The 25,027-nt window shown below is 49.9% G+C and overlaps 10 protein-coding genes across 10 annotated transcripts; 2 read left to right on the plus strand and 8 right to left on the minus strand.

Moving 5' to 3' along the window:
- Positions 1–24: 24 nt before the first annotated feature.
- N7509_012914 (vegetative incompatibility protein HET-E-1) lies at positions 25–3,883 on the minus strand (the record flags this gene model as incomplete). Its single annotated transcript, XM_056637551.1, is given in 4 exon segments — positions 25–1,124; positions 1,169–1,202; positions 1,220–2,239; positions 2,303–3,883. 4 exon segments carry the CDS (start codon positions 3,881–3,883, stop codon positions 25–27), a joined length of 3,735 nt encoding a protein of 1,244 aa, XP_056481058.1.
- Positions 3,884–4,544: 661 nt separating this feature from the next.
- N7509_012915 (vegetative incompatibility protein HET-E-1) lies at positions 4,545–5,095 on the minus strand (the record flags this gene model as incomplete). Its single annotated transcript, XM_056637552.1, has 2 exons — positions 4,545–4,848; positions 4,899–5,095. The coding sequence occupies 2 exons, from the start codon at positions 5,093–5,095 to the stop codon at positions 4,545–4,547; spliced, it is 501 nt and encodes a 166-aa protein (XP_056481059.1).
- A 294-nt stretch (positions 5,096–5,389) lies between these two features.
- N7509_012916 (uncharacterized protein) lies at positions 5,390–6,592 on the plus strand (the record flags this gene model as incomplete). Its single annotated transcript, XM_056637553.1, has 2 exons — positions 5,390–5,464; positions 5,561–6,592. 2 exons carry the CDS (start codon positions 5,390–5,392, stop codon positions 6,590–6,592), a joined length of 1,107 nt encoding a protein of 368 aa, XP_056481060.1.
- Positions 6,593–7,224: 632 nt separating this feature from the next.
- On the minus strand, positions 7,225–8,095 carry N7509_012917 (palmitoyltransferase YKT6; the record flags this gene model as incomplete). Its single annotated transcript, XM_056637554.1, has 5 exons — positions 7,225–7,353; positions 7,403–7,772; positions 7,836–7,859; positions 7,914–8,002; positions 8,075–8,095. 5 exons carry the CDS (start codon positions 8,093–8,095, stop codon positions 7,225–7,227), a joined length of 633 nt encoding a protein of 210 aa, XP_056481061.1.
- Positions 8,096–8,467: 372 nt separating this feature from the next.
- Positions 8,468–14,501, plus strand: N7509_012918 (RNA helicase SLH1; the record flags this gene model as incomplete). Its single annotated transcript, XM_056637555.1, has 3 exons — positions 8,468–8,637; positions 8,664–11,194; positions 11,254–14,501. 3 exons carry the CDS (start codon positions 8,468–8,470, stop codon positions 14,499–14,501), a joined length of 5,949 nt encoding a protein of 1,982 aa, XP_056481062.1.
- A 603-nt stretch (positions 14,502–15,104) lies between these two features.
- On the minus strand, positions 15,105–15,566 carry N7509_012919 (uncharacterized protein; the record flags this gene model as incomplete). The annotated part of the gene is made up of 1 exon (XM_056637556.1): positions 15,105–15,566. The coding sequence occupies one exon, from the start codon at positions 15,564–15,566 to the stop codon at positions 15,105–15,107; it is 462 nt and encodes a 153-aa protein (XP_056481063.1).
- Positions 15,567–15,830: 264 nt separating this feature from the next.
- N7509_012920 (uncharacterized protein) lies at positions 15,831–16,856 on the minus strand (the record flags this gene model as incomplete). The annotated part of the gene is made up of 2 exons (XM_056637557.1): positions 15,831–16,389; positions 16,588–16,856. 2 exons carry the CDS (start codon positions 16,854–16,856, stop codon positions 15,831–15,833), a joined length of 828 nt encoding a protein of 275 aa, XP_056481064.1.
- A 529-nt stretch (positions 16,857–17,385) lies between these two features.
- Positions 17,386–18,153, minus strand: N7509_012921 (uncharacterized protein; the record flags this gene model as incomplete). The annotated part of the gene is made up of 2 exons (XM_056637558.1): positions 17,386–17,909; positions 17,985–18,153. The coding sequence occupies 2 exons, from the start codon at positions 18,151–18,153 to the stop codon at positions 17,386–17,388; spliced, it is 693 nt and encodes a 230-aa protein (XP_056481065.1).
- Positions 18,154–20,069: 1,916 nt separating this feature from the next.
- Positions 20,070–21,818, minus strand: N7509_012922 (alpha-keto acid decarboxylase family protein; the record flags this gene model as incomplete). Its single annotated transcript, XM_056637559.1, has 1 exon — positions 20,070–21,818. One exon carries the CDS (start codon positions 21,816–21,818, stop codon positions 20,070–20,072), a length of 1,749 nt encoding a protein of 582 aa, XP_056481066.1.
- Positions 21,819–22,326: 508 nt separating this feature from the next.
- On the minus strand, positions 22,327–24,281 carry N7509_012923 (uncharacterized protein; the record flags this gene model as incomplete). The annotated part of the gene is made up of 2 exons (XM_056637560.1): positions 22,327–23,364; positions 23,430–24,281. The coding sequence occupies 2 exons, from the start codon at positions 24,279–24,281 to the stop codon at positions 22,327–22,329; spliced, it is 1,890 nt and encodes a 629-aa protein (XP_056481067.1).
- Between the last annotated feature and the right edge of the window lie 746 nt (positions 24,282–25,027).

Raw genomic sequence — 25,027 nt, forward strand, 5'->3', positions numbered from 1 at the left:
AAAAAGTTGAACTGGATGCGGAAGTCATTGATAGCTGGACTGTCCATTGAATTCCATAAAAAGAAATTCGCCAAAACTCAGTCCTAGCGCAATCTTTCGGTCCCGAGCTACCCATTGGTCTGTCCGAGCTTCAGCGGGGAGAAACAGTACGCGTTCACCGTTCAATGCTACCCACTGCTCATCCTGGAGAGAGACTGCCAACTTCCGCTCCGCACGAGATGAACCTGTACCACACTTAGATTCAATATCGAAGGAACCCAAATCCGTCTTCAAGGACAGGTCATCCAGTGAAAACTCTAAAAATTGCAAAAATCCCACGAAAGTCCAAGTCTGCCGCAAAGTGGCTGTTTCAGCATCCCACAGTCGTATTGTGTTATCAAAGCAGCATGCCAGCATTTGACCATTATGTGACAGGGCCTTTGCATGTGACACGGCTGTTTTGCCTCCGGTTCCAGATAGGTCATCAATAGTGCATTTCAAAGCACCACTTGCAGCATCCCATAGCTGAGTCGTATTGTCAACGGAACTAGATAGCAAAACCTGGCCAGTAGGCGAAAATGCTAAAGAGCCTCTGAAGTATGAACACCCATTGATTATGATATTGAGGGCTCCTGTTGCAATATCCCAGAGCCGCACCGACTTGTCTTTAGAAGCCGATGCTAAAATCTGGCTATTGGGCGAGAATGCCACTGAGATGACTTGACTCGAATGACCCTCCAGGGTGCGCTGTAGAGTCCCCATTTTCGTATCATAGATCCCAATTGTCTTCTCATCCGTACAGCATGCGATTGTCTCATTATTGGGTGAGAATTGTATTGTGTAGTCTGCGTCGCAATAGGCATTGAGAGTAGCTCGTAGGGTAGCTGTACCAGTTTTAAGATCCCAGAGCTCCATCCTGTCATCCCGAAAGACAGACACTAGCATCTGACTATTAGGGGAGAAATATAGTTCGAATGCCAATGTTTTCCTTTCAACTCTAGTGCAACTCCAAATTAACTTGCCTTTTGCCATATCCCAGAGCTGTATCGTCTTGTGACCAAAGGGAGATACCCATGCCGATGCCAATGTCTGGCCGTTAGGGGGAAAGGCAGTAGCAAAGGAGGAAGACATGATCTCTCGAGAGACTTTGCTGGGAATACTCGGTTATTCCCGCGTCCCAGAGTTGTACCGTATTGCCCATAGCGGAAGATGCTAGCATCTGGCTGTCAGGCGAGAAGACCACCGATTTAACGTGGCTGGCATTGCCCCTCAGAGTATGCTGAAGAGAACAAGTATTAGTATCCCAGAGCTGGACGTCCTTCTCGCCGCAACTAGATGCCAATGTTCGGCCATCCGCCGAAAATGATACTGAATCGACGAAAGATGGGTGGTCAAAGGTCGATTTCAGGGTACCGCTCACAGCGTCCCAGAGTCGCACTGTCTTATCTTCAGAACCGGAAGCTACTATGTGGCCACAAGGGGAGAATGCCACTGATCGCACGTCATCTGAATGACCCTCAAGGATCTGTTTCAGAGCTCCCGTTCTAGTGTCCCAGAGCCGTACTGTCTTGTCGGCGGAGGCAGATGCCAGCATATGGCAGTCGTCAGATGAGAAGACTACTTGATTGACGCAATGGGAGTGGCCATCAATAATGTGTTGCAGAGCGCCCGTCGCAGTATCCCAGATTCGAATTCCATCATTGCAGCCAGATGCCAGTATCCGTTGATCAGCGAAGGCAATTGAGTTAACAGAAGCCGACCAGCCCTCGCGACTTGGCGCCTCGAGAGTGCGTTGCAAAACACCTGTTGCGATTTCCCAGAACCATAATACCACGGCATCGCAGCTCCCAGCTCCAAGTATCAGCCCATCGGGCGAGAAAGCGACCGACTTCATTCTGTATGAGCTCTTCAGAGCCTGTTTCAAAGTTCCTGTTGAAGTGTCCCAGAGCCGTACTGTCTGTTCATAGGCGGCTGATGCTAGAATCAGCCCGTTCGGTGAAAAGGCAACCGATCCAATTGATTTTGAATGGCCGTCGAGATTTTGCAACACTGAACTCCAGCCATCCAGGACTTCCGGTAGCTGACACACCCAACTAGGAAATTCTCCTTGGAAGTTTCTTCGTACAACCGATGTTTTTGGTGCGAATACTAATCCTGAGGAATAAAGCTGGAGAGGTGCATGATCGGCCATTTGGCGATTTTGAAGAATAAAGCGTTTTGCATCATACAGAAAGTCGGAGATTGAAGAATTGTGGTCGGCCTATATATTCCAGTTACCAACCATGAATTGGGAAGTAGATGCGTGGTGAAGAAAGTGACTTACACTAAACAGAACCTGTAATTCGCCTAAAAGGTTGATACTCTCCGAGATCTTTCCCAACAGGCTAAGGGCCTCAAACCAGTGGAGCAGGTGATTTTGGAGAAATTGGAGCACTCGGTGCCCATAACTCAACATTACCGCGCTACCTTTGACGTGATGTACCCAATAAAGGCAGGCATATTGAGCCTCTGATGGCAGGTTATCGTCAATAACTTCCTGGTCAATGGTAGTACGCAATTTTCCCGCTTCTCTAAGGTCACAAATGTCTTTTTTTAAGACGCCGCCTTCGTCGAGTAGCCAAATGCATCTGTCTGCAAGTATCTTGTGGGTAGCCGTCTCATCAATCTGGAATTTCTGACCGTCCACGGAGTCAACTTGAACGAGGAAGTCACGGAACGATTCATGAAATATTCTCACAGGACTAAAGGCATCGCGTGGAATGTCCAGAACGGAATGCAGTAGGGATAATCTATCATCGACACAGTCCGTGGTAATACCCAAGAGCCTCGCCAGTGGTGCAGCTCCCAGAGGATCTGCGAGAGTGACTATCGAACCAACAATCAAGTTAAATTCCCTAAGTGCCTCTCGAGTTGCAGAGTCTGAAAGTTCTGAAATCATTTGATTCAAAATAGGCAGGTATATTTGATTGAACTGCCCATGGTGCTCGTTTTGCAATATTTTCTGCAGGCGACCCTGTACTCCGCCACTTTGGCGGCGGTCCTCAATAAAGCGGCAGGCAGTGGCAGCAAAAATGAATAGCGGAACGGATTTCTTCAGCAGCGTCTGGAACTGTCGTTGATCTGGCCAACTGGATGTCATGTCGAACTTCTCCCGGATATCATCCAATCGAATGCTCAGAAAGTTTGCGATGTCCCGCTCAACAATTGATGTTGGAATCTTGTCAACAAGAAACTGGATGGATCGGCATTGGCCCCCCTGGCGATCAGTCCGAATAGGAAACTTATCTCGACTAGTGATGAAGAATTTCAAAGGAGCTACGGTCAGAAGGTCGGTCTGTAGCAGTAACTTGATAACCGTTATGATGTCGTCGGGTCTGTCGCATTCGTCGAGTGCATCGATTACAACGGTCATGGTCCTGTTAATTCCAGCCGGGATAGTCTTGAGCATCGGCCTCACGACTAGTTCTCTTAACTGTGCTTGAAATGCCATGGTAGCGATCTCGGGTTCACATTCAATGGCATTTCGCATGTGCTCGGCAGCGGCGGGCAGTCTCCGCGCAAGCTGGGCAGCAATGGTTGAGAAGAGATACCCAGCATTAGCACGACCAGATTCATTTCTTTTGAAGAAGAAACTGGCTCCAAGAAGACCACGCTCGTTAAGCGTGCCAGCCACGGTCCGAGCAATTGTTGACTTGCCAGTTCCGGCCTTTCCTTCGAGCCAGTATATATGTTTGCCGGTTATTGGGCCCTTGGCCCATTGATCAATATCCTGCAGTAGCTCACGACGCGTTTCTTTTAGACAGATCGGGTCGTGCTGATTCGCACTAGAGTTGAACGGGGCTTCTTCAACGGTGCGGAGTTTGTTTATAACAAAGTTCTGGTTACTGTTGAGTGTCGAGGTCATGTTCCTTTCTTGGTTAGCCCTTTGAATCTTGTGGTCGAGTTAACTGACATACTTGCTCAATTTAAGCAAACTTTGTCGGAGTTGAATATACAATTCGTCGTTGGAACTTCTGCATTTATTCAGTCCCGAGTGATCTGTGTCAATGTATACAGTTTCAGGGGCATGACCGCCACGGGCTGAGTCCGCAGAGACAATCTGAGGATGTCAGAACCTGAGGATTCAACAGATGGACACCGGAACCTACCCTCCCGACCGATATTCCAGCGAAATATGTAGATTTCTTTTCGCAGAAAGCTACAATCTCAGTCTTCCGCGTTCGTTGCTCTTTCTCCTTTATACACCGAACAAAGTTTACATCCAGGTCGACCAGCTCCATCCGATGACTGGTCAGAGAGATGAGAAGCCCGGTTTCGGAACCCAAAATCCCGGTCGCCAAGGCTAGAATAGCTCCCGGAGTTGACAAAAGGGACCCTTGGTGAGGTGTCCCGAGAAAGATGATGCCGGAAGTGCTGTCGATTGTGTCTCTCGCTGTATCCCCAGACTTACACAAGGCCTGCAGCGGTGGTTAGGTCTCTGTGGGCGGCAATGGTTTTCTGGCGTACCTCTTTTATGACGATACCCCCGAAGCTGTGGCCGATGAATATGATGGGAACACGCTACATTATCTATTAGCCTCATCGTGCTTTTGAGATTCAGCAGTTCTCACCCGATGTTTGGACCGATGGTGCACCAAGTCATCGAGCAACCGGTGGCCGATTTGTTGCGCTGTTGTAACCGGGGCATCGATCAACCAGTCCGAGTTGTGAGCGAATGCCGAGATTCTTGCGTGGGGGAAGTCATTTTTGAGAAGGTCTTTTAGTAAGTGGACGCGCCTATGGTCTTTCTTTTTCGAATCAGGCGATTCCACAGCAGCAGCCGTCCATGTGTGCTCTGAATCCGCGCCGAGGCCATGTACGGCGACAATTCTAAAGACGTTAGCGATGAACGCAGTGTAACTGGAAGGACGGGCCCTTACTCAAAAGTGACATCCTCCGCATTTTCGGGCTCGGAAATAACGTGAAGGCCGTCAAGGCGATCTGACTTTCTTCGACGACTTATCCTGCGAATAATGGGGCGGATGCGGAGAAGATAGACAGTAAGGATAACCACGGTAGTGGTCGCGGTAACCGCAACCCAAAACCTTAAACGGCTGTTGCTAGCCAACCCATCCATGGTACCGGGGACGGGTTTCCGAGGTTCTGATGTTCAAAACCACCACACACTTAAGAGGTGCGATTGTGAGTAGGAGGAGCTGTTGTTTCTACCAGGGGTTGCCATCGGTACAGGGTACTTCAGCTAGCCGCCAGCCTTAGCCGCTTGTTTGAGCATTCCCGAGACACATCTCATCACGTTGGATGCACGTGATGGGGCCAAAATACGTGCAAATATCTCCTCCTTTCGCATAAGGGGCAGAAGGCAGGGTGCCACGTTTATGGATCGCTGTTATACTCCATGCCCGCCCCCGAAATGAATGGCTCGGGCAAGATGCGAGATTCTAACCACAATGAGCACGGGGACCACACGGAGGGCCAACAGAAGCAAGTCAGTGTACCGTGCCTTACCCATACAGTACCATGATAAACTGGCGCTGGAAATAGTGCTGTGACCGAGAAATGGTGAACTAACGGCTCTGCGCAGACTTGTCCGTTCCTTGTCAAACCCTTGGAGCGTGATGCCCTTGGCACATCCGATCATAGTTCCCTTCGCCCACTCCTTCCGGCGTCGTACCGCACCACGTCTGGTGACTTAGCTGCTTCCAACACAGACATCACGTCCTGTATTGAGAAGGAACTGGATTTGAAGAGACTTCATGACATTCTTCCATGGTTGTGGATTGCCGGTCGTCCGATGCCACCACGCCCGCTGCACCATCAGCTCGTTCTTTCGCGAGATATATTCATCACGGAACGAATGGACATGCATCTCGTCTGGACTATAGGTCGTATATTCGTCAAACCAATCCCAAGATTTCTTCTTGCTCCTGACTTTTGGGCTGAAAACCTGTCCTGTCCCCCATGCTGCATCCGCAGTCAAACCAGCAGCTTGGCTGAATATTCATCCGAAGACTCGACCGACCATGCCTCATGTGTCCACGAAAGGCTGTGGGGGTCGGCACTTGGATTCCTCTACTCATACGCCGGCTTGATCTCTCACAAGAGCGATTTCGTCATTGCCCAAGCCAAACAGTTGATACCCCCAGAAGTAACATGGTCGGACTGGATGACCCTGGTCGAGGAAGTTCTCGCTGCGAATAATTTACACCGCAAGATCGACAACCGTTTCAACTACGGCGAGCTTCGTCTCAGTAGGTTGAACAAGATATATAATGTCCGTTACCTAACGCCTCTACGGGGTTACATGTCACACTGGCAGTGGACTCGATATGGCGATTTCTTCCAAGAGAACCTTGCCTGGCTGACCGCTATCACGGTCTATATCGCCGTTGTTTTAGGAGCTATGCAGGTTGGCCTTGGGACTGATGCACTGGTTGGAAACCACGCGTTTCAGTCAGCATCGTACGGGTTTACTGTTTTCTCTATCCTTGGACCTCTGGTAGCCCTCGGTATTATTGGCGCTCTATTCTGCTTTATGTTTATCAATAATTGGATCAGTGCCGTGGCGTTTAAAAGGAAAAGGTTCAAAGCCATCCATTCAGTGCAGAGAGCATAGGGGGGGTTGTTAGAGGAGAAATACCGTCATGCTGGTTTAGCGCTATTAGAGCGTCTGTTCGCTCTTTTTTTGCGTTGCAAAGTCAATTTCTCTGTACTCTTTAACCCCTTCTGTACTGTCACAGCGTGCAGCGCCTCTGAGCGGGAGGCACGAACCGGGTGACAAGGGGTCATGGAACCTTGGAACAAGGTCTTACTAGCCCTAATATATCGCAAGCTACCCGTGACTAGTGCTTGTATAATACTACTGGAATTTCTCGAAAGATGGGATCTGGAGTAAAAGATTGAGGCAACTTTAGAAATGAGCAAAGTGTACATTATGAGCATAAAAGTAAATATCGTTTCCGATTGAATAAACACGCTGCTTGAGTTCACATTTCAAAGGCAAATCGTCACATACCGGCGGGGAACATAATTAAGACAGATCCAGAACTAAGAAATGTGCACGCAAGCATCGAATGATTTGATTACATCAACGGATTGAGTCCAATAAAATTTGACATCGCGGTAACGGTCATCATTGTTGGAAGAAAAGGCTCAGTGGATACCGTAATTGATTTAGTGAGAGAGTAAGACAGCATGTTCGTAGTTAGGGTCCGAAGTTATTGATTCGCGATGAAGAGGCCTCTTCCACTACATCACGATACAGCAGTCGTTTTGTTTTCGGGATTGCTGATAAAACTGTTTCGAGTGATCGCTCAAATCGGCAGATTTTGACATCAGTTGATCGAGACTCTCGCCTCGCTGGAGAACAGATTCGATCTGTAAAGGTGAGTATAGGAATACAATATCTAGGGGCGGGGAACGGTACAGTTTTGTGCAGAACAATCTTGGTACTGTCAAGCTCCTGCTGGATTTTTGTGATACTATCGGCATTTTCGGGATTGTCGTATTTCTCAATCCATTCCTTAATCGGCGAGGATAATGGGTATGAGTTCTCGGTTGGAGAAGGGTCGACAGCGGCACGAGGGTACTTTGTGAGAAAGTCGTCCATGATCTTGGAAAGAAGCTGGTGAGCAACAAGAGAAGGATATTCCCCATCGGTGACAATAACAGCAGATATCCCTTTAACCCGGCTGTAACCGTGAAAGATGTATCCCAGGTGATCCATGTCATGGCGTTGACCAGGTTGGGTGCCTTCGGCGACGCCGTGGAGGTCGATATTCATGACCGTCTCGGCTCTGGCGACGATTTGTTAGTCAGGGCTTTTCCACAAAAGGTTCGGAGGAGGGATAGATGCATACGCAGATCGCTTGCTCCAGTGGATGCTGTTGGGGGTTAGCGCTTGGCCTATGGCAAATACGGTGTGCGGATGTACTCACGTCGAGAGATCTTTGTCGCCGCAGAGCAGCATGGTATCACGTTTCTTGTCATTTGCTCCACGATTCGGGTTAAGACCGTTCCGAAAAACCTGCAGAAGGATCCAAAATCAGCACATGATGACACGATGGAGAAACCAACTCTCGCTGCCTTCGAAACGCACTCCGATATAGAGGATCTTCATGATGGCGGGATGGTGAATGAGGTTGATCGGAAAGAAGAAGTCGATAAATAGTAAGAAAACCCGTCTGAAAGGTTGGAATTAAGGAGTAGCTGTGCTAAAATCAGCCAAAGTTGGGCGAGGGGCAAATGAACAGGTTGAGGCGAAGTGAGCTTTGGTCTCCTGAGGAGGCCACCGCACGGGACGACGTTGGCAATTCCGCCTACCGCCCGGTTTGACGGGCAGACAATTCACCGCCCTGATGACCGGCTCCTCACCGCCCTGGGACCCGCCGAGGCTCTACAACATTCCTATCATTGCATATTGGCATATTTACACTTCCTCACGTTCACACTTTCAAACTCTTGGCCCGCTCTCTGCTTGAGATACGGAATCATGGATCTTGATACTCCCTCATCGGCCACAGACCAATGGCTATCCCAACTAGCCGCCATGCGCCAGGCCATTGCCGATCTGAAACTCCCCAAAGACCTGCCCCGCGATTCAACGAGCTATGGAAGTGATATCGAGCTGGATCTTGACGATGACTATTCCTCCCGGGAACTGTTGACGATGTATGGGATGTCATTAGCTCCGATGAAGAAACAACTGACGATCTCGACGATTTAAACGACCTGAACGATGTTTCCCTCTCCTACCCTCCCCACTCGTCCTCGTACAATCGGTCATGGCTGGAAGGCAAATGTCAGGAGTTGGCAGCTCGTAACTCGACCATGGATCCTACGGAACTCTCCCAGCAGATCGTGGCTACTTTAGCCGCAGACAGTGATGATGCGGAATTACAGATGTCTCTGGCCGAGATCGTGGGCTTCGACGACCTGGACCTGGTCATTGAGCTTATCGCCAACCGTGCAGAGATCTTGTCGGACAAACCACACCGTGTGGAGTCACAAACAGATGGACTAGCCAAGGGAAAGCTGCTCACGCGGGCTGAGAGGGAGGAAGCTGTGTGGCAGCGGGATTACGATCATAAGAACGCCCCTCTCATGGCCGCTCAGACCCGCTCGGAGCCGACATATCCGCACGTCTTCAAGTCAAGCGCCTCCGGAAATACACTCTCTGCAAATGGCAGGAAATACGGCCTCCCCGTCGGTAGCAAGCAGCACGAGGAGCCTAAGTACACCGAATTTGAGATTCCCGCTAGCAAGGTTGGATCGTTAGCCAAAAACCAGAAGCTGATCCAGATATCTGATCTGGATGGCCTTTGTCGCGGGACCTTCAAAGGTTACAAAACACTTAATCGTATGCAAAGTCTGCTCTACGATGTCGCATACAAGACCAGCGAGAACATGCTTATTTGCGCACCGACTGGTGCCGGTAAAACAGACGCAGCGATGTTGACTATCTTGAACGCCATCGGAAAGAACACCGCCCCTAACCCGCTGGAAGAGCCGGATGCTACCGAATACACGGTGCAGGTTGACGACTTCAAGATTGTCTATGTGGCTCCTATGAAAGCCCTCGCGGCAGAAATCACAGAGAAGCTTGGGAAACGTCTCGCTTGGCTGGGAGTTCATGTCCGTGAATTGACTGGTGACATGCAGCTAACTAAGCGTGAAATTGTCGATACTCAGATCATCGTGACCACCCCTGAGAAATGGGATGTGGTAACCCGGAAAAGCACAGGTGACACTGAGCTGGTTCAAAAGGTGCGGCTGCTCATTATCGATGAGGTCCACATGCTGCACGACGAGCGTGGTGCTGTCATCGAATCCTTGGTTGCGAGAACACAGCGTCAAGTGGAAAGCACCCAGTCCCTGATTCGCATTGTGGGTCTGTCCGCTACCCTGCCCAACTACGTCGATGTCGCCGATTTCTTAAAAGTCAACAAGATGGCCGGACTCTTCTTTTTCGATGCATCATTTCGACCTGTCCCTCTTGAGCAGCATTTCATCGGTGTCAAGGGAAAGCCAGGCAGCAAGCAATCTAGAGAGAATATTGATGCTGTCTCTTATGAAAAGGTTCGAGACATGCTCGAACGTGGTCATCAAGTAATGGTATTCGTGCACTCTCGCAAGGATACTGTGATGACTGCTCGCATGCTGAAGCAGCTCGCGGCTGAAGAAGGCTGCGAAGACCTGTTCAGTTGCCATGACCACGAGAATTATTCCAACGCATTGCGAGACATGAAGCACGCCCGTGCACGCGAGCTGCGCGACCTTTTCGCTGGCGGATTTGGAGCCCACCATGCTGGTATGAGTCGAAGTGATCGCAATCTGATGGAGCGCATGTTCTCGGAGGGCTTGATCAAGGTTCTCTGCTGTACTGCGACCCTTGCATGGGGTGTTAACCTTCCGGCGGCTGCGGTCGTGATCAAAGGAACCCAACTTTACAACGCCCAGGAGGGAAAATTCGTCGACCTGAGCATTCTTGACGTGCTGCAGATTTTTGGTCGTGCGGGTCGTCCTCAGTTCCAGGATACCGGTATTGGCTTCATCTGCACTACCCACGATAAGCTCACCCATTATCTTTCGGCAGTTACAGCCCAGCAACCCATTGAGTCTCGTTTCTCAAGTCGACTAGTTGATAACTTAAATGCCGAAATCTCACTTGGAACTGTCACCTCCGTCCCCGAAGCCGTGCAGTGGCTCGGATATTCCTACCTCTTTGTCCGCATGAAGCGTGAACCTCGCAACTACGGCATCGAGTTCGCAGAGCTTCGTGATGATCCCATGCTCGTTCAGCGACGACGACAGTTAATTATCCAAGCTGCGCAAACGTTGCAGAAGTGTCAAATGATCATCTTCAACGAGAAGACCGAGGACCTGAAAGCGAAGGATGTCGGTCGCATCGCCAGCCAGTACTATGTTCTGCAGAGCAGTGTGGAAATCTTCAACACAATGATGCGTGCTCGCGCTGGCGAGGCAGATGTTCTCAAGATGATCAGTATGAGTGGTGAATTCGACAATATCCAGTCCCGCGACTCCGAATCAAAAGAGCTGCAACGGCTTCGCGATGATGTGGCCCAGACCGAAGTCGAAGGCGGCAATGATTCTCCCCATGCAAAGACAAATCTGCTCCTCCAAGCTCACATTTCTCGCGCCAAGCTGGAAGACTTTGCTCTGGTATCGGATATGGGATATGTCTCTCAAAACTCTGCCCGTATCTGCCGAGCCCTCTTCATGATCGCATTGAACCGTCGATGGGGCTACCAATGCCAGGTTCTCCTTTCCTGTGCAAGTCGATCGAGAAGCAAATCTGGCCCTTCGATCACCCATTCCGCCAATTCGACCTTCCACAGCCTATCCTCCGTAACCTGGAGGATCGCCTCCCATCATCATCGATAGAGTCGATGAAGGAGATGGATACCGCCGAGATTGGTCAGCTTGTACACAACCAAAAAATGGGAAAAACCATCGGAAAGCTTCTGGATAACTTCCCCACGCTCAGTGTGGAAACTGAGATCGCCCCGCTGAACCGAGATGTGCTTCGCATCCGCCTTTCCATCTATCCCGAATTTTCATGGAATGATCGCCACCATGGAACTTCCGAGTCGTTCTGGGTTTGGGTTGAAAACTCGGAGACTTCCGAGATCTACCACCATGAGTACTTCATCCTGAGCCGCAAGAAGCTTTACGATGATCACGAATTGAACTTCACTATTCCACTATCCGATCCGCTGCCCAGTCAGATCTACGTTCGCCTTATTTCCGATCGCTGGCTCGGTGCAGAAACCGTCAGCCCGGTCTCGTTCCAGCATCTCATCCGCCCGGATACGGAGAGTGTATACACCGATTTGTTGAATCTTCAGCCTCTGCCGGTGTCTGCTCTTCGCAATCCCATACTCGAGGAGCTGTACGCTCAACGGTTCCACTTCTTCAATCCTATGCAGACGCAGATCTTCCACCTGCTCTACCACACCCCTGCCAATGTTCTTCTGGGATCACCAACTGGTAGTGGAAAGACTGTGGCAGCCGAACTGGCAATGTGGTGGGCATTCCGCGAGAAGCCAGGGTCGAAGGTCGTTTATATCGCACCTATGAAAGCGCTTGTTCGTGAGCGTGTACAAGACTGGCGCAAACGTCTCACTGGTCCGATGGGGCTGAAGCTGGTTGAGTTGACTGGTGATAACACCCCCGACACCCGCACTATCCGCGATGCAGACATCATTATTACCACCCCTGAGAAATGGGACGGTATCTCCCGTAGCTGGCAGACTCGTGATTATGTCCGGAAGGTCAGTCTCGTTATCATTGACGAGATCCATCTGTTAGGTGGTGATCGTGGCCCTATTCTGGAAATCATTGTGTCCCGTATGAACTACATCGCGTCGCAGTCCAAGGGCTCCGTCCGTCTCATGGGTATGTCTACGGCTTGCGCTAACGCCAGTGATCTCGCAAACTGGCTCGGCGTTAAGGAGGGTCTCTACAATTTCCGCCACTCTGTCCGTCCAGTTCCCCTTGAGATTTTCATCGACGGCTTTCCCGAGCAGCGTGGCTTCTGCCCACTCATGCAGTCCATGAATCGCCCTACATTCCTTGCGATCAAGAACCACTCCCCCGAGAAGCCCGTTATTGTCTTTGTTGCATCCCGTCGGCAGACTCGTCTCACTGCGAAGGACTTGATCAATTACTGCGGTATGGAGGATAACCCTCGTCGCTTTGTGCGGATGTCCGAAGATGACCTAGAGCTGAACCTTGCACGCGTCAAGGATGATGCTCTAAGGGAAGCACTCAGTTTTGGTATCGGCCTGCATCATGCCGGTCTAGTCGAGTCTGATCGACAGCTGGCCGAAGAATTGTTCGCCAATAACAAGATTCAAATTCTGGTGGCTACCAGTACTCTTGCGTGGGGCGTCAACTTGCCCGCGCATCTTGTTGTCGTCAAGGGAACCCAATTCTTTGATGCTAAGATCGAAGGATACCGTGACATGGACCTGACCGATGTCCTGCAGATGCTTGGTCGTGCTGGTCGCCCTCAATTCGATAATTCCGGCATTGCACGCATCTTCACCCAAGACTCTAAGAAGGCGTTCTACAAACATTTCCTACACACTGGCTTCCCCGTCGAGTCGACTCTACACAAGGTGTTGGATAACCACTTGGGCGCCGAGGTATCTGCTGGCACGATCGGAACTAAGCAGGATGCTCTCGATTACCTGACTTGGACATTCTTCTTCCGCCGACTGCACAAGAATCCCTCCTATTATGGTCTTGAGATTTCTGCCGAGGAACAAAATACCATGGCCGCTCAGGCTGTTGCGCAAGACTTTATGATTGAACTCGTCGACAAGTCCCTCAATGACCTCGCCGAATCTTCTTGTGTTCTGGTCGACTCTGCGACCGGCGAAGTCAATTCCACGCCATTCGGCAAGATCATGAGTTACTACTACCTCTCGCATAAGACTGTCCGTTACTTGATGTCCCACGCCAAGCGCGATCCGACCTTCCAGGACGTCCTCAGCTGGATGTGCTCTGCCACGGAATTCGACGAACTCCCTGTCCGACACAATGAGGATCTTATCAACGCTGAGCTAGCCCAGAATCTCCCCTTGTCCATCGAAGCGATGGGTGATGTGCCAATGTGGGACCCGCATGTCAAAGCCTTCCTGCTACTTCAGGCATACATGTCGCGAATCGACTTGCCCATCTCGGATTATGTGGGAGATCAGACCTCCGTCTTGGACCAGGGTATTCGTATTATTCAAGCATCTATTGATGTCATGGCCGAGCTCGGATACATTCCAGCCTGCCACATGCTGATCACCCTGCTTCAATGCATCAAGTCTGCCCGCTGGCCCGAGGATCACCCTCTATCCATTCTACCAGGTATCACTGTCGAGAAACCACCCAAAGGCCTTCCATCTTCCTTGGTCGCACTATCTTCGCAGCCTTCGTCCTCGGTCTTTGGCATGGTGAAGAGACTTGACCTCCCGGCACAATTCCCCAAAGCTACCTCGCATCTGCCCCATATTTCCATTTCCGTGGCTGGCATTTCTTCCAAGGGCATGAGTGTCAATCTGACCCGTCACAACGCCCCTACGCACTCCGAGTTCCGTATCTACGCCCCTCGCTTCCCGAAGCCTCAAACCGAGGGTTTCTTCTTGATTGTGTGCAATGCCCGTCCCGATGGAACCGATGGCGAGCTTCTTGGTCTGAAGCGAGTCTCGTGGCCATCCAAGCAATATCACGGCAAGGGCCGCCCAGGTGCAGGCCCCAGCCGAGGTGCTCAAGGGTCGAGCAAGGATAAGAGCAATGGGTCAATCAGCGTGCGCTCGCTGGTCAAATTCCCCGGTGCTGCCCTCGCTGAATCCTCCTCCGTTACAACGGCAGGTATGGCTCGCGTGAATGTGAAGCTGTTCAGTGATTCCTACATCGGCATGCAGTGGTCATTGTCGAATGTGGAAGTTGATGTGGGAACTGGTACGACACAGGCAGTTGAAGCACCAAGTGCTCCTAGCAAAGCATAAATAGAGCCATACACACTAGAGAACAATATGTACACGCCTATCCAATGTAAATACAAAAATCATTCATGTGCCCACTACTTCCCTTCGATCTCAGACATCTTCTCAACGACAGCAGAAGCAATTCCTTTAACCTCATCCGAAGTTTCAGCACTCAATTCCCCCGCGCTCTTCTTCCAAAACGCCCACCGCTTGATATTAAACCCGCTCTCTCCATCAAACAGCGAACCCCCCCTTCGTAATCCTCGGGTTCTCAACAAGAGACTCTTCAACACTAAGCTCGTATATCAGCTTCCCAGCATGAAAAATCCACTGTGCCGCGACGAGGGCGTGGATATCGTTTTCCGCCACGCTGCGAAAGGGCTCTTCGAATGCTTCGCGTAGGGCCCAGATTGGAAAAGTTTCCCAGTTTACGATCTTCGCGCCGATTAATCGGGCTGTGAAAGAGTTTGTGTTGATCCATTCTTTTGCGCCCGGCATTTCATGGTATGGTTTGTTGAAGGAGGGGGTTGCTGGGATAGTTAGTATTATTCTTTCGTACTCTTTCTTTTCATTATTTTCATACTACTTACCAGCCCAGTTCCATTTTCTCTCGCACACAGGGTCCTAGTAAGGGTAGGTCGGGCCAGACTTGTAGTGCAGATTGCTGGATCGGATTAGTAGCTGACCGTCGAGTTTAACCTTTGCCTTTGGGAAACATACCCCCCAAATTGCATAGGATCCTTCAGTTCTTTTGATCAATGATTGCATCGTAGCGATGAGTCGGTCTTGGCCGGGATGGTTGTAAGGAGTATACTCCACAACGGAGGTCAATAGTGACCACAAAGAACCCAGGAAATCCCCGACGACTTCAGTATCTTCTTCCCTTTCCCCTGAGCGATTTGGGTGGCTACGAAGATACTCGTTGATCTGTTCTGCAGCTCCATCTGGCGTTATCGCATCCCGGGGCTGAACAACATCGTGCAGAACCTTGAATAGTTTCTCTTCTTGGCCCGATAACCCGGACCCATTTTCTCCGCGATTCGTCACGGCTGTGAAGTCCAGTCTCTCATCTGCGGCGATATTCATACTTGCGATTACTTTGAAGAGAATAAATTGCAACCCCGCGGTGCAGAGTGACCTAGTTATGTTATGTTAGGTTATCAGCCCCGCCAAATCATGGCCAAGGGACTATCAAATCCAGCCTATCAGATCACCCATTCTTCTCACGCGGTAAGGTTACATTCGGAGATTTGTATTCTTCAGGCACCTGCAATCTGGTCTAAACTACCTTGGACTGGACTGGTCTATGTATAAGCAAACAAGCTAGCGAAGATGTATAACATACCCCCTCTAATCGAGTCGAGAAATACCAAACCATTTCTTCAACCCGTTGACCCGCTCTTCCTCCGTTTTAAACTCATCAATCACCCTCGTCCTGCCGCCAAAATTAATCTTCACCACATCATTAACAAACATAATTTTTCCCACCACGTAGGCATCTTCCGGTCTCTCATTGAGCGCTTCGCCATCAAGAACAGGAAGACCGGCAGTTTCCCCGTTGCGCAGAAACTTGACAATCCAAAAATTACCCCTTTCCCGCGCTTCCCAGCTAGTATATCGATTGATCACCTCAAAGTCATCCTGAAAGAATTCAAACTCCACAAAACTGTAGAAAGTATTCCACTCCTTTTCCGCGCCATTCCGATACTGATACATCCAAACCTTTTGCTCCGGTCGCTGCTGTTTCGGCATATTACCGTAAACCAGTCGAACCTCCTGCGCACCAAGGTTCGGCCACACTTTGCCCGAGATCAAGGGCAGGGGCCTGGTAGGTCCATCTCCACCGAACGCAGCGTCGGCATGATACTCCTGCCCGTCAGGAAGTTGAATGATATTCACAATATGTGTCCTGCGACCGAATTAGCGGGGTGCTTCGGTTCAATGGATCTGGATCTAGCACAACTTCGCTCCTCCCCGCTTACCATCCCTTGAATTCCCCTGCGGAATCCCATCAATGCGCGCCCGATTCCTCACACCAGTGAGATAGACCGAAAATCCCAGTCCAAGCAAGACATGATGGAAAAGAATACTGCATTCAAGACAATACCCCCCGCGCCCGGTGGGTTCAGTACCCTGAGGCCCCAAAAACTTCGCGTAAATGCTCTGAGGCTCGATGTTTGCGAGATTCGTCGCGGAATAGTGCACCGAGAGATTATCGTATGCAAATCTGGTTATTTGACATCGGAATAGTGCTGTCAGTGCTTCGTCGGTTTTTGGGAACGAAGATGGGTTTTCGATGTATTTTTCGTATTGGGTTGGTAGGGCGATGTAAGTCAGATATTTGGATAATTGATCTTGTGAATATGCGGAGATCATTTTGAGATATCAATTGAGACTCGAATCTCTGGATAACCTTGGACGTGCCTGAATCTATAGATGGTAGATATGTTGCAGTGTTGGTTTTATTTCTGCTGTTGCTGACGTGCTATCCTACGGGGATGACTCATTGCATTTTGACTCAATTGATATCGGACTTGAGGATTGATCCGCTAATCTGCCAAGAACCTTCGCTACCGAGTATAGAGAGCCGAATCGACTATCGACCGCAGAATTTGGATTCGTGAATCACTCCAGGGCTGTACCTGCCCAAGTGGGGAAGTGCTATGGACATGGGGTGGGGCTTTTTTCAGGTATCGCTGACTAGGGACCTCCGACTCATTATATATATAGATCCAAAGCCCTGTTCTTAGGACTCGTAGAAACCTGGAAGGTCGAACTTGAAAACAATCGATTTCCAAGGTTCCCCCTAGTCATAGGTATCCAGCTAAATATTGACATGATAATAATTCATTCAAACCCGTCCCGAGGTCATTCAAATATTTCAATTCATCGCGGTGCGTGTCAGTCAGTCATCATTTCCGAATAGATGACGTTGCAGCTCTTCAAAATCAGCAATGTCTCCCCCAGTCAAAGTAAAGTCTTCCGGGTGATACAATGAATACATTGCCTGGGGGTCATCTGGAAATTCAATAGGCAAGGAGCCTACGGCACAGCCTTCCATGCCTGTATTTCCCATGAAATCGAAGGGTTGGGCTGCTTGACTGTCATCAATGTTATTCCCGACGGAGTAAATCGGACCAGGGAGATTTTGCGCAGATAGTCCAGCGTGGAGAGATTCATCATTTGTAGCAGGCCCCTCCGAGGAGCGAGATTGACTCATGAGTGACGGGATGCGGTCATGCAATTTTTGGATCTGGTCGCGTCTCTGGATAGCAGCTTGGTTGTTGAAGCTTCCAACATAATCCAGCAAGTGTATTGCTTCGGATATTCCTGGGCTCGGTCTCAGGAGAGGAATTCGTTGGCCTTCGTTATTTGTTGATTCGATAATTGCAGCGAGGAGCATGATAAACCCGGCGGAGAAAATGGTGTCTAGATCGAAGAAACCGAATTTTGCTTTTTCAAAAGATCAGCCTTGTTTTCATGTAGCTGAATGTACGAACACACCAATCATATCTTCTTTTCGTGAGACTATCATAAGCTCGAGGCTTCTTCGAGCTGCTTCTATGCAAGTGCATGATAGTTGTTGGAAGTCTTTCGTTGTTTGCGCAAAGGTTGTTTCGCCGTTGAGTATCGACTTTGTGAGATGCAGCATGACTGGCCGCAAGGTAAGCATTATGGTCTGGAGACCCAAGTTAGCTAATGGAATCAGGTTTCTTTAAAATATACATACAGTGTAGAGAACAGTATAAAGCGATATGCTTGTCCGCTGTTCTCTCCTCGACGTCTGGTGGCCCAGTACGGAAGCCCCGAGTGAAGATGCATGACAGATTTGATGCGCTAATCGTGTCAGAGCAGAAATTATTTCCTGGACATCTGCAAGAAATATTTCCTTTGCGCGCGACTCGTTGCTATAGATTACAGAATAAATCCTGCCCTGTATTTGGGCGATTTGGATGTTGATCTGCATGGAGGAAGGGCTTGGAAACCCCGGCGAGTCGGCTGGAGGCATTGCATCGCTGAACGTATCATCCAAAATAAGGGGAGACCCCGTCGCAATCATCAGTCGTTTCTCGAGCATCTGAATTGTCCACCATAGACGATTGGCATTCGTGGCTTCCGATCGCCGGAGTCGCTGCGTGGTGTGTTTCCGATGAAGACCATGCATAATAGCTAGTCGAAATGCAAGTCCAACCTGACGAACATCAATATAGATCAACAAATAGAGCAAGATTTCTCACATAGATAGAGGCATCATTTTTATGATCGATGTTCTGCAGGTAGATAACCATCAAGACCAAAACCTCTATACCTGCCAATCCTTGTTTTCGTAGCTCAGTCGGGCTTGGCAGATTCCTTTCAACGAAACTAAAGAATTGCGATCCCGGTGGCTTTCCAGCAACATCTGACTCGCCTCGCAATAATCTTCCCACCGCTAATACAAGCAAGGTTTGCAGTGTCCATATATTTGGGGTTTGAAGCTGCTCCTGTTGATTTTCAAAGAGCCCGGATATGCGATCGGACACATCCCGTGCGTCAAATAAATGCTGGGGCTCATAGAAATAAAGCATGATCGCCTCGAGCAATTCGAAGGCTATCTCTTCCGATGGAAGGACCAGAAAGTTTTCGTCGCCCCCGGGTTCCTTGCGGAGGGTGATTAGAGGCCTACTTTCTGGGAACAACGCTGCACGTGTCGACCTGGTGGATGATGGCCGATTTTCTGTGGACTGTAGGGACCGTCGTTCGAAAAGACTTTGCACCCGATCCCCAAAGTCCTGACTTGATCCGATGTCACGTTCAGCGGTAATACCTGGGCTGTGCGTCAGCATGGGTATAAATACTAGCACCTAGTATGTATCTTGCGAGCACCCACGTTGAGCTGATAGTAATGCTTCAGGCTGTGGGGCAGAGCTGAGAGGAGTAGATGAAGCAGCAGTGCCTCTGAGACCAGTGGGACTGGACAAAGAGGACCCGTCGAATACATTTGGAGACTCATGCAGGGCCAGCCGAGCTTCCAGCTCCTGGATTCTTCTATTGCCAGCATAAGCGTATGCCTCCGAGAAGGACAAAGTTATAGTCTTGTAGACTTACGCTGCAGAGTATAGCCGCTGTTGCTCCGAAGCTGGAAAACTGCAAACCAGATCGCGCTTCTCGCACCTATCACATGGGTAGTTTCCACTGCATTTGACCTTTTTCGTCTTGCAGTTCGTGCATCTGTGGGCATAATGTTAGCGGGCCAGAGCCTATCAGCTCAACGCCACATCAAATGTTGGATTTGCTCACGCGGAAATAACCTTATTCAAGTCCCTCCGACTGGCTGATGATAATCTCGGCCCTGTCCGAACAGGCGGCATGTTGACTGTTATTGCATGAGAAATTAAAGAATCTTGGATGTGTGTTCCCCTGCGTGAAGCCCGGAAGCTTCCGAGCCTCGGGCCGACCTTCATCCGACTCTATAGACAGACACTTTTCAGAATGGGGAGGGCACATAGTTTGAGAAATTATCTATTTTTTGAATATCTCGATTGCTGTGAGGATATCTAGGTGCATGAAGAGTGTATGTGTCGGAAATTAAATTTGACATACACTTCTTCAACCTTTCTTAGTCTTGTAAATATCCAACAACAACCTCAACGTATCATTACAATCCTGCATCTCCATCATGACCTCCACCATTCTCAATCCCTTCCCAGAATGAAACTCACGATCGTCCATAATCCGATCAAGTTCTCCCCAAGTGCTAACCTTCGCCTTAAAAATCGGATAAGAAGTCGAGGTAGCCTCAGCCCCAAAGAAAGAAGGGGCTTCAAGATATCTCCACGAAGCAACATCATTATAGTGTTCCTCCGGTCCGTGAATAAGTCGTTCGATGGTGTATCCGTTATTATTAATGAGGAAGATAATGACATCGAGCCTGTTGCGAATAATAGTACTCAATTCTTGCGCGGTCATTTGGAAACTCCCATCTCCTTGGAAAAGAATTGTTCGGCCCTGGGCAGCTGGACGTTGAGACTCGGAGGCAGAAAGATGACGCTGCGCTAAAGCAGCTCCTTGTGTAGCCGGTAACATGAATCCAATCGATAGCCATACGGCGGAGTTGATGATTGTTGTATTTTGAGGGAGAATGAAATCGCGACCGCCCATGCTTGGTGTGCCGGTCTCTGTCAGGATGATATCGCCCGATCGCAGAAAGCGCGACATGCGGCGCCAGAAATTGGTCTGCGCGAACCGATCGGCGGGTGAGTTGTTGGTAGGGAGGGTTGCGAGTGTTTGCTGCATATTTGGTAGGGTAGGGTAAGTTTCAATCTTGGGGACTCCTTCCTTCGTTAATGTCGAGATGACCTGGTCAAGGACGGATGCTGGGGAGATCTTCCAAATGCGCTCTCCGACTTGGATTGAGTCCCGCTCGATGGTAATTGTTACCGTCTTGTCGGGGACGGTGGCGAAGTAGTAGGTATTCACGTTACTGTGGACAGGCCCGATGTTGATAATCAGATCACAGCTATTGACATAGGAAGTATAATCGTGATCGCCGACTGTTGCATAGATTCCATGGAAATTAGGCAAGGTCTCATCCATAATGCCCTTCCCGAATGGAGTCGTAGTGGTCGGGAAGTTGGTCACCTTGACCAAAGCCTCTGTCAATTTCGAGAGCCCATACCGCGAGGTACCACCATCAACCAGAATCAATGGCTGCTTTGCACCCATGATCCGATGAACAAGAATATCACAAACACCCGATTGTAGCGCGACATCATTCACCGCAGGCTTCAGATCCAACTCCTGATCCAGCAAAGAAACTGGAACCTTCGCATCCACCAAGTCCATCGGAAGCTGAATATAGACAGGCCTCGACTGAAGAATACATTCCCGAATGACACGATCAATTTCACCCGGCGCATGCTCAATATCAACAAGATCAGCCTGCGCAACAGTAACCTTGGCATACATCTCAGCAAAAAGTTCATAGTCACGCTTAGACCCGGAACAAAACGTATGATGAAGTTTCACGCCCTTTTCCTGCAACGCGCGAACCGGCGTACCGACGATGTGTACAACAGGTGCCATTTCCGCGTATGAGCCCGCAATGGCGTTGATTGCGGATAATTCACCCACGCCGAAGGTTGTAACGATTGCGCCGATGCCTTTGATACGGGCGTATCCGTCGGCCGCGTAGGCTGCATTTAGCTCATTGCAGTTTCCTACCCACTCTAGTCCGGACGGAATGACATGGTCGAGAAGTGTGAGGTTGTAGTCGCCAGGAACGCCGTGGACAGCGCGTAGGCCGGTGGAGCGAAGCCTCCTGAAGAGGTATTCTGTGAGCGGAATTTCTCCAGACATTGTGCAGGAGAAATTTCTGGTGTGTGAGATAGTGAGATAGTGTATTGAGTAGAAGAACTGTGATGGAGGAGATGCGGTTGGCCTTTATTCAAATAATATTCGTCTCGGACCCTTCCGCGCTATTCGGAGCTTCCGAGTGCTGTGAATAGTTGCTGGTTTTGAGGGTTTTGATTGGCGCCCGCTTCTACCTCGGGGGGTTCCGAGAGGTCCACCTGCGGGCACCGTTTGGGCACTTTCCCCAAGCTGATTTCCAATGAGTGGGGACTATTCGAACTTGAAGCATTCTACTAGTAACTATAAGCTGCGTCTACGGGTCAAATATAGTAGTTGGAGGAAGTGGGAAGGATGCTGGGTGACATGAAGACAAATGAATATAATTGAAGAATATGTCCAAGAAGAATTAAGAATAGCCTATAAACCGCCCCGAATGCAAGAGCAACGCTCCGAGATGAAAGATGAAAGATGAAGATGAAAGAATGTGGAATGAATGGTGATGCAGAGTCTAATCTCACAGCGACTCAATTTGAAGTTGTTGAGATTTCGCAGGCCGGTGTCCAGAGGTTACCTCGGTAATCCTCGGCGTCAAAGTCTTCCTCTCCACGAGCCGCTCATTCGAATCAAAATGATCAGCTCGCGATCCGATGGGCACGAGCATTTGCCTTCTCCCTTTCGAAACAGAAACCGACCTGGCGGTCGAGACTTCTATAGTTGGGGTTTTCCCACTCCCTGTTTTGATCATTTTCCCGCCATTCGATAGAGGTATACGCGCAGGTTGGGATGACTGTCGAGGAGAGACTGCTGACATTGGACCGGACGAGAGTGGGGATGGAGACATTGTTATAGTGGGCTGGTCCGTGATCAATTTGGGAATTTGCTGGCCGGGAACTGGGATTGAGGAAGATCGAACGGGGAGGTCTTTCGCGGGGGGTTGTGGGATTGGTGTCGAAGCAGTTTTAATCGTCAGGTTTGGCCGGTTAACTCTAGGATTCTCTTGCTGTAAAGATCTCTCATTTTTGAGCGGCGAAGACCTTTGTCTGGGGATCTGTTGAGTCCTTGGTGCCGGGGCCGGGGCCGGTGCTGGGGATTGAGATCGGGATCGGGATTGGGGCTTCGATGGCATGGCAACAGGATTCTGCGTCATTATCTGTGTTACTATTGACGCTGTTGTCTCTTCGGATGAAGGCTGGGTCTCCGGCTCGGGCTTAATAGCAGGCAATGGTTTGTCGTCATAGCGAGAAGATGCCGTAGATGAGCGCGGGGTATGTGAACGTTGAAAGACATTGGCGATGGGCAAGGATTCGAACGATGAAACGCTAGTATTATTAGGGATTGGTCGAGGGGGGTTCCATCGGGGATGCTTGGGATGGACTCTCTGCAGGAGTGTATTCGATCGAAGCAAAGGGCTTGGGCCACGAGAGAAGTTCTGAGTCCCGAGGACTTGAGCAGCCTTTGACGGTTGTGAAGTGGGAAACAATGTAAAGCTCGAACGTGCTGGTGAAGTTGCTCGGCGTTGAGGAACCGGTGGTACTTTGGCAGCGAGGAAGTCCTGATATCACGGTTAGCAAAGGCTCTCTTGATGCACTGCATCCCGATGATGTGGCTAGTACTTACCGAGTTATGTGGAACTTGGACGCTGTCAAGTGTTTTACTCCTCCTGGCCAGCAGAGAGGGTCTCTGATTCTTATTCATCACATTGCTGAACATCACACTGTACCTTTCCATTTGGACGTCGGGAATATCAATCTCCAATCGAGGTCCGAGATCTCCATTGCTTTCCTTTGGGGACTTCTTATTGGATAAAGAAAACTTGCGGCTGCGCGACGGCGTAGTTGAAGCAGCTTTAGTCGTTGCATACTTGGGATCGGACTCGATGCGCGGCCATTCCTCAGTTCCGGCTTTCTGGCTTGTCTGTTTATCCATCGCAGCGGCATGATTTGGCAAGGTCATTGGAGGTGGTCTTGGCCGTGTCGGAGATGCAAGTGCACTTTTGGCCCTGAATAACCCTCCAATCTTCTTCCATTTGCTTGCCTTCCGGAGTGGCTGTGACTGCTGCGACTGTCCCTTTTGCTGCTCCGTAAAGATGGACGTATTGAAACGCGGTGGGGGTAGATTATCCTTCGAATCAACCATGCCTGGACTACCCAGTGCAATGCCAACTCCGATAGGACTGCGGTCCAACATGGCGTGTGAAGGAACCACTTCATCTGGGGGCGCTGTTACTCGAAAGTCAAAGGTCGCAACGGTACCCGGAGGCGGCTTTCTTCTTGATCGTCCATCTCCAGAACTGGGCCGAGGGAATTCGAACTGGGCGAGACTTTGTTGATTCTCTTGATGCTTGGCTCTTTCATCGATATCGCAAAGATCGGATCGCGGCGCGGCATCGCTGTATGTCAAAACCGGGAATGAAATGGCCTCTTCGGTAGGCGCAGTGCGAGATTTGACCATCGTCATAGCCCCAGGCATATTGTCTCGTGATAATGTGGATCCAGCCAAGATACTCGTTTGCAGATATGCAAAGGTGAAGATGTCGAGAGAAGTCGAAAAAGAAGGAAAGGTGAAAAGGTCGACTCGAAAATGATCACAGATCGAAAGGAAAGGACGGCCTTCCAGAAGGCCTCAGTGCCAAACAGAACCGAAAACCAGATGGGAGAGGGGCCAGCCTCTTTTTAATAAATTTAATGGATTAATTGAATGAAGTGAACTAGGACCAGAAGGAGTGGCACCAGACAAAGTCCATAGTCTCGGTGGTGGAGCCTCCATTACGCCAAGGTCTGTACATGAGACACCGTGTGGCCCGCGACCAATTAATCCCCTCCAACTGAAGCAAAGCTAGCCAACGACAGTCAGAGAACGTGTGTCAAATGTGCTGCGCAAAGCATTCAGGCCGGGCCGACGGCCAATGCGAAACGGGCCATTCAGCTATTGGAAGAAATAAAAAGGGGGCCAGTAGAGAAAAAATAGCAACACGTCGTGGGACAGGCTCAGAGCAAGACCTTAGCGCAGTTAGGGTCGAATTTCGGGGGCCAATCTCATCTAGCTAAACGGATTCAGCTAAGATTCAATTCACCGCTTGACAAGCGTGAAAACATGGGCAAAGGGTCAGGCTCAGACATAAGGGGCCGCAACGCCACGGGGCCAGACCAATGCACGACCGGGCAAAACATCGCCCAAAAGACCGACACGAGGATCGGGGCGTCCGATGCTTATTT

This window comes from Penicillium cosmopolitanum, assembly GCF_028827165.1.
Source record: "Penicillium cosmopolitanum strain IBT 29677 chromosome Unknown utg000012l:1.0-3308103.0:1.0-3310761.0, whole genome shotgun sequence".
Classification (NCBI taxonomy): Eukaryota; Fungi; Ascomycota; class Eurotiomycetes; order Eurotiales; family Aspergillaceae; genus Penicillium; species Penicillium cosmopolitanum.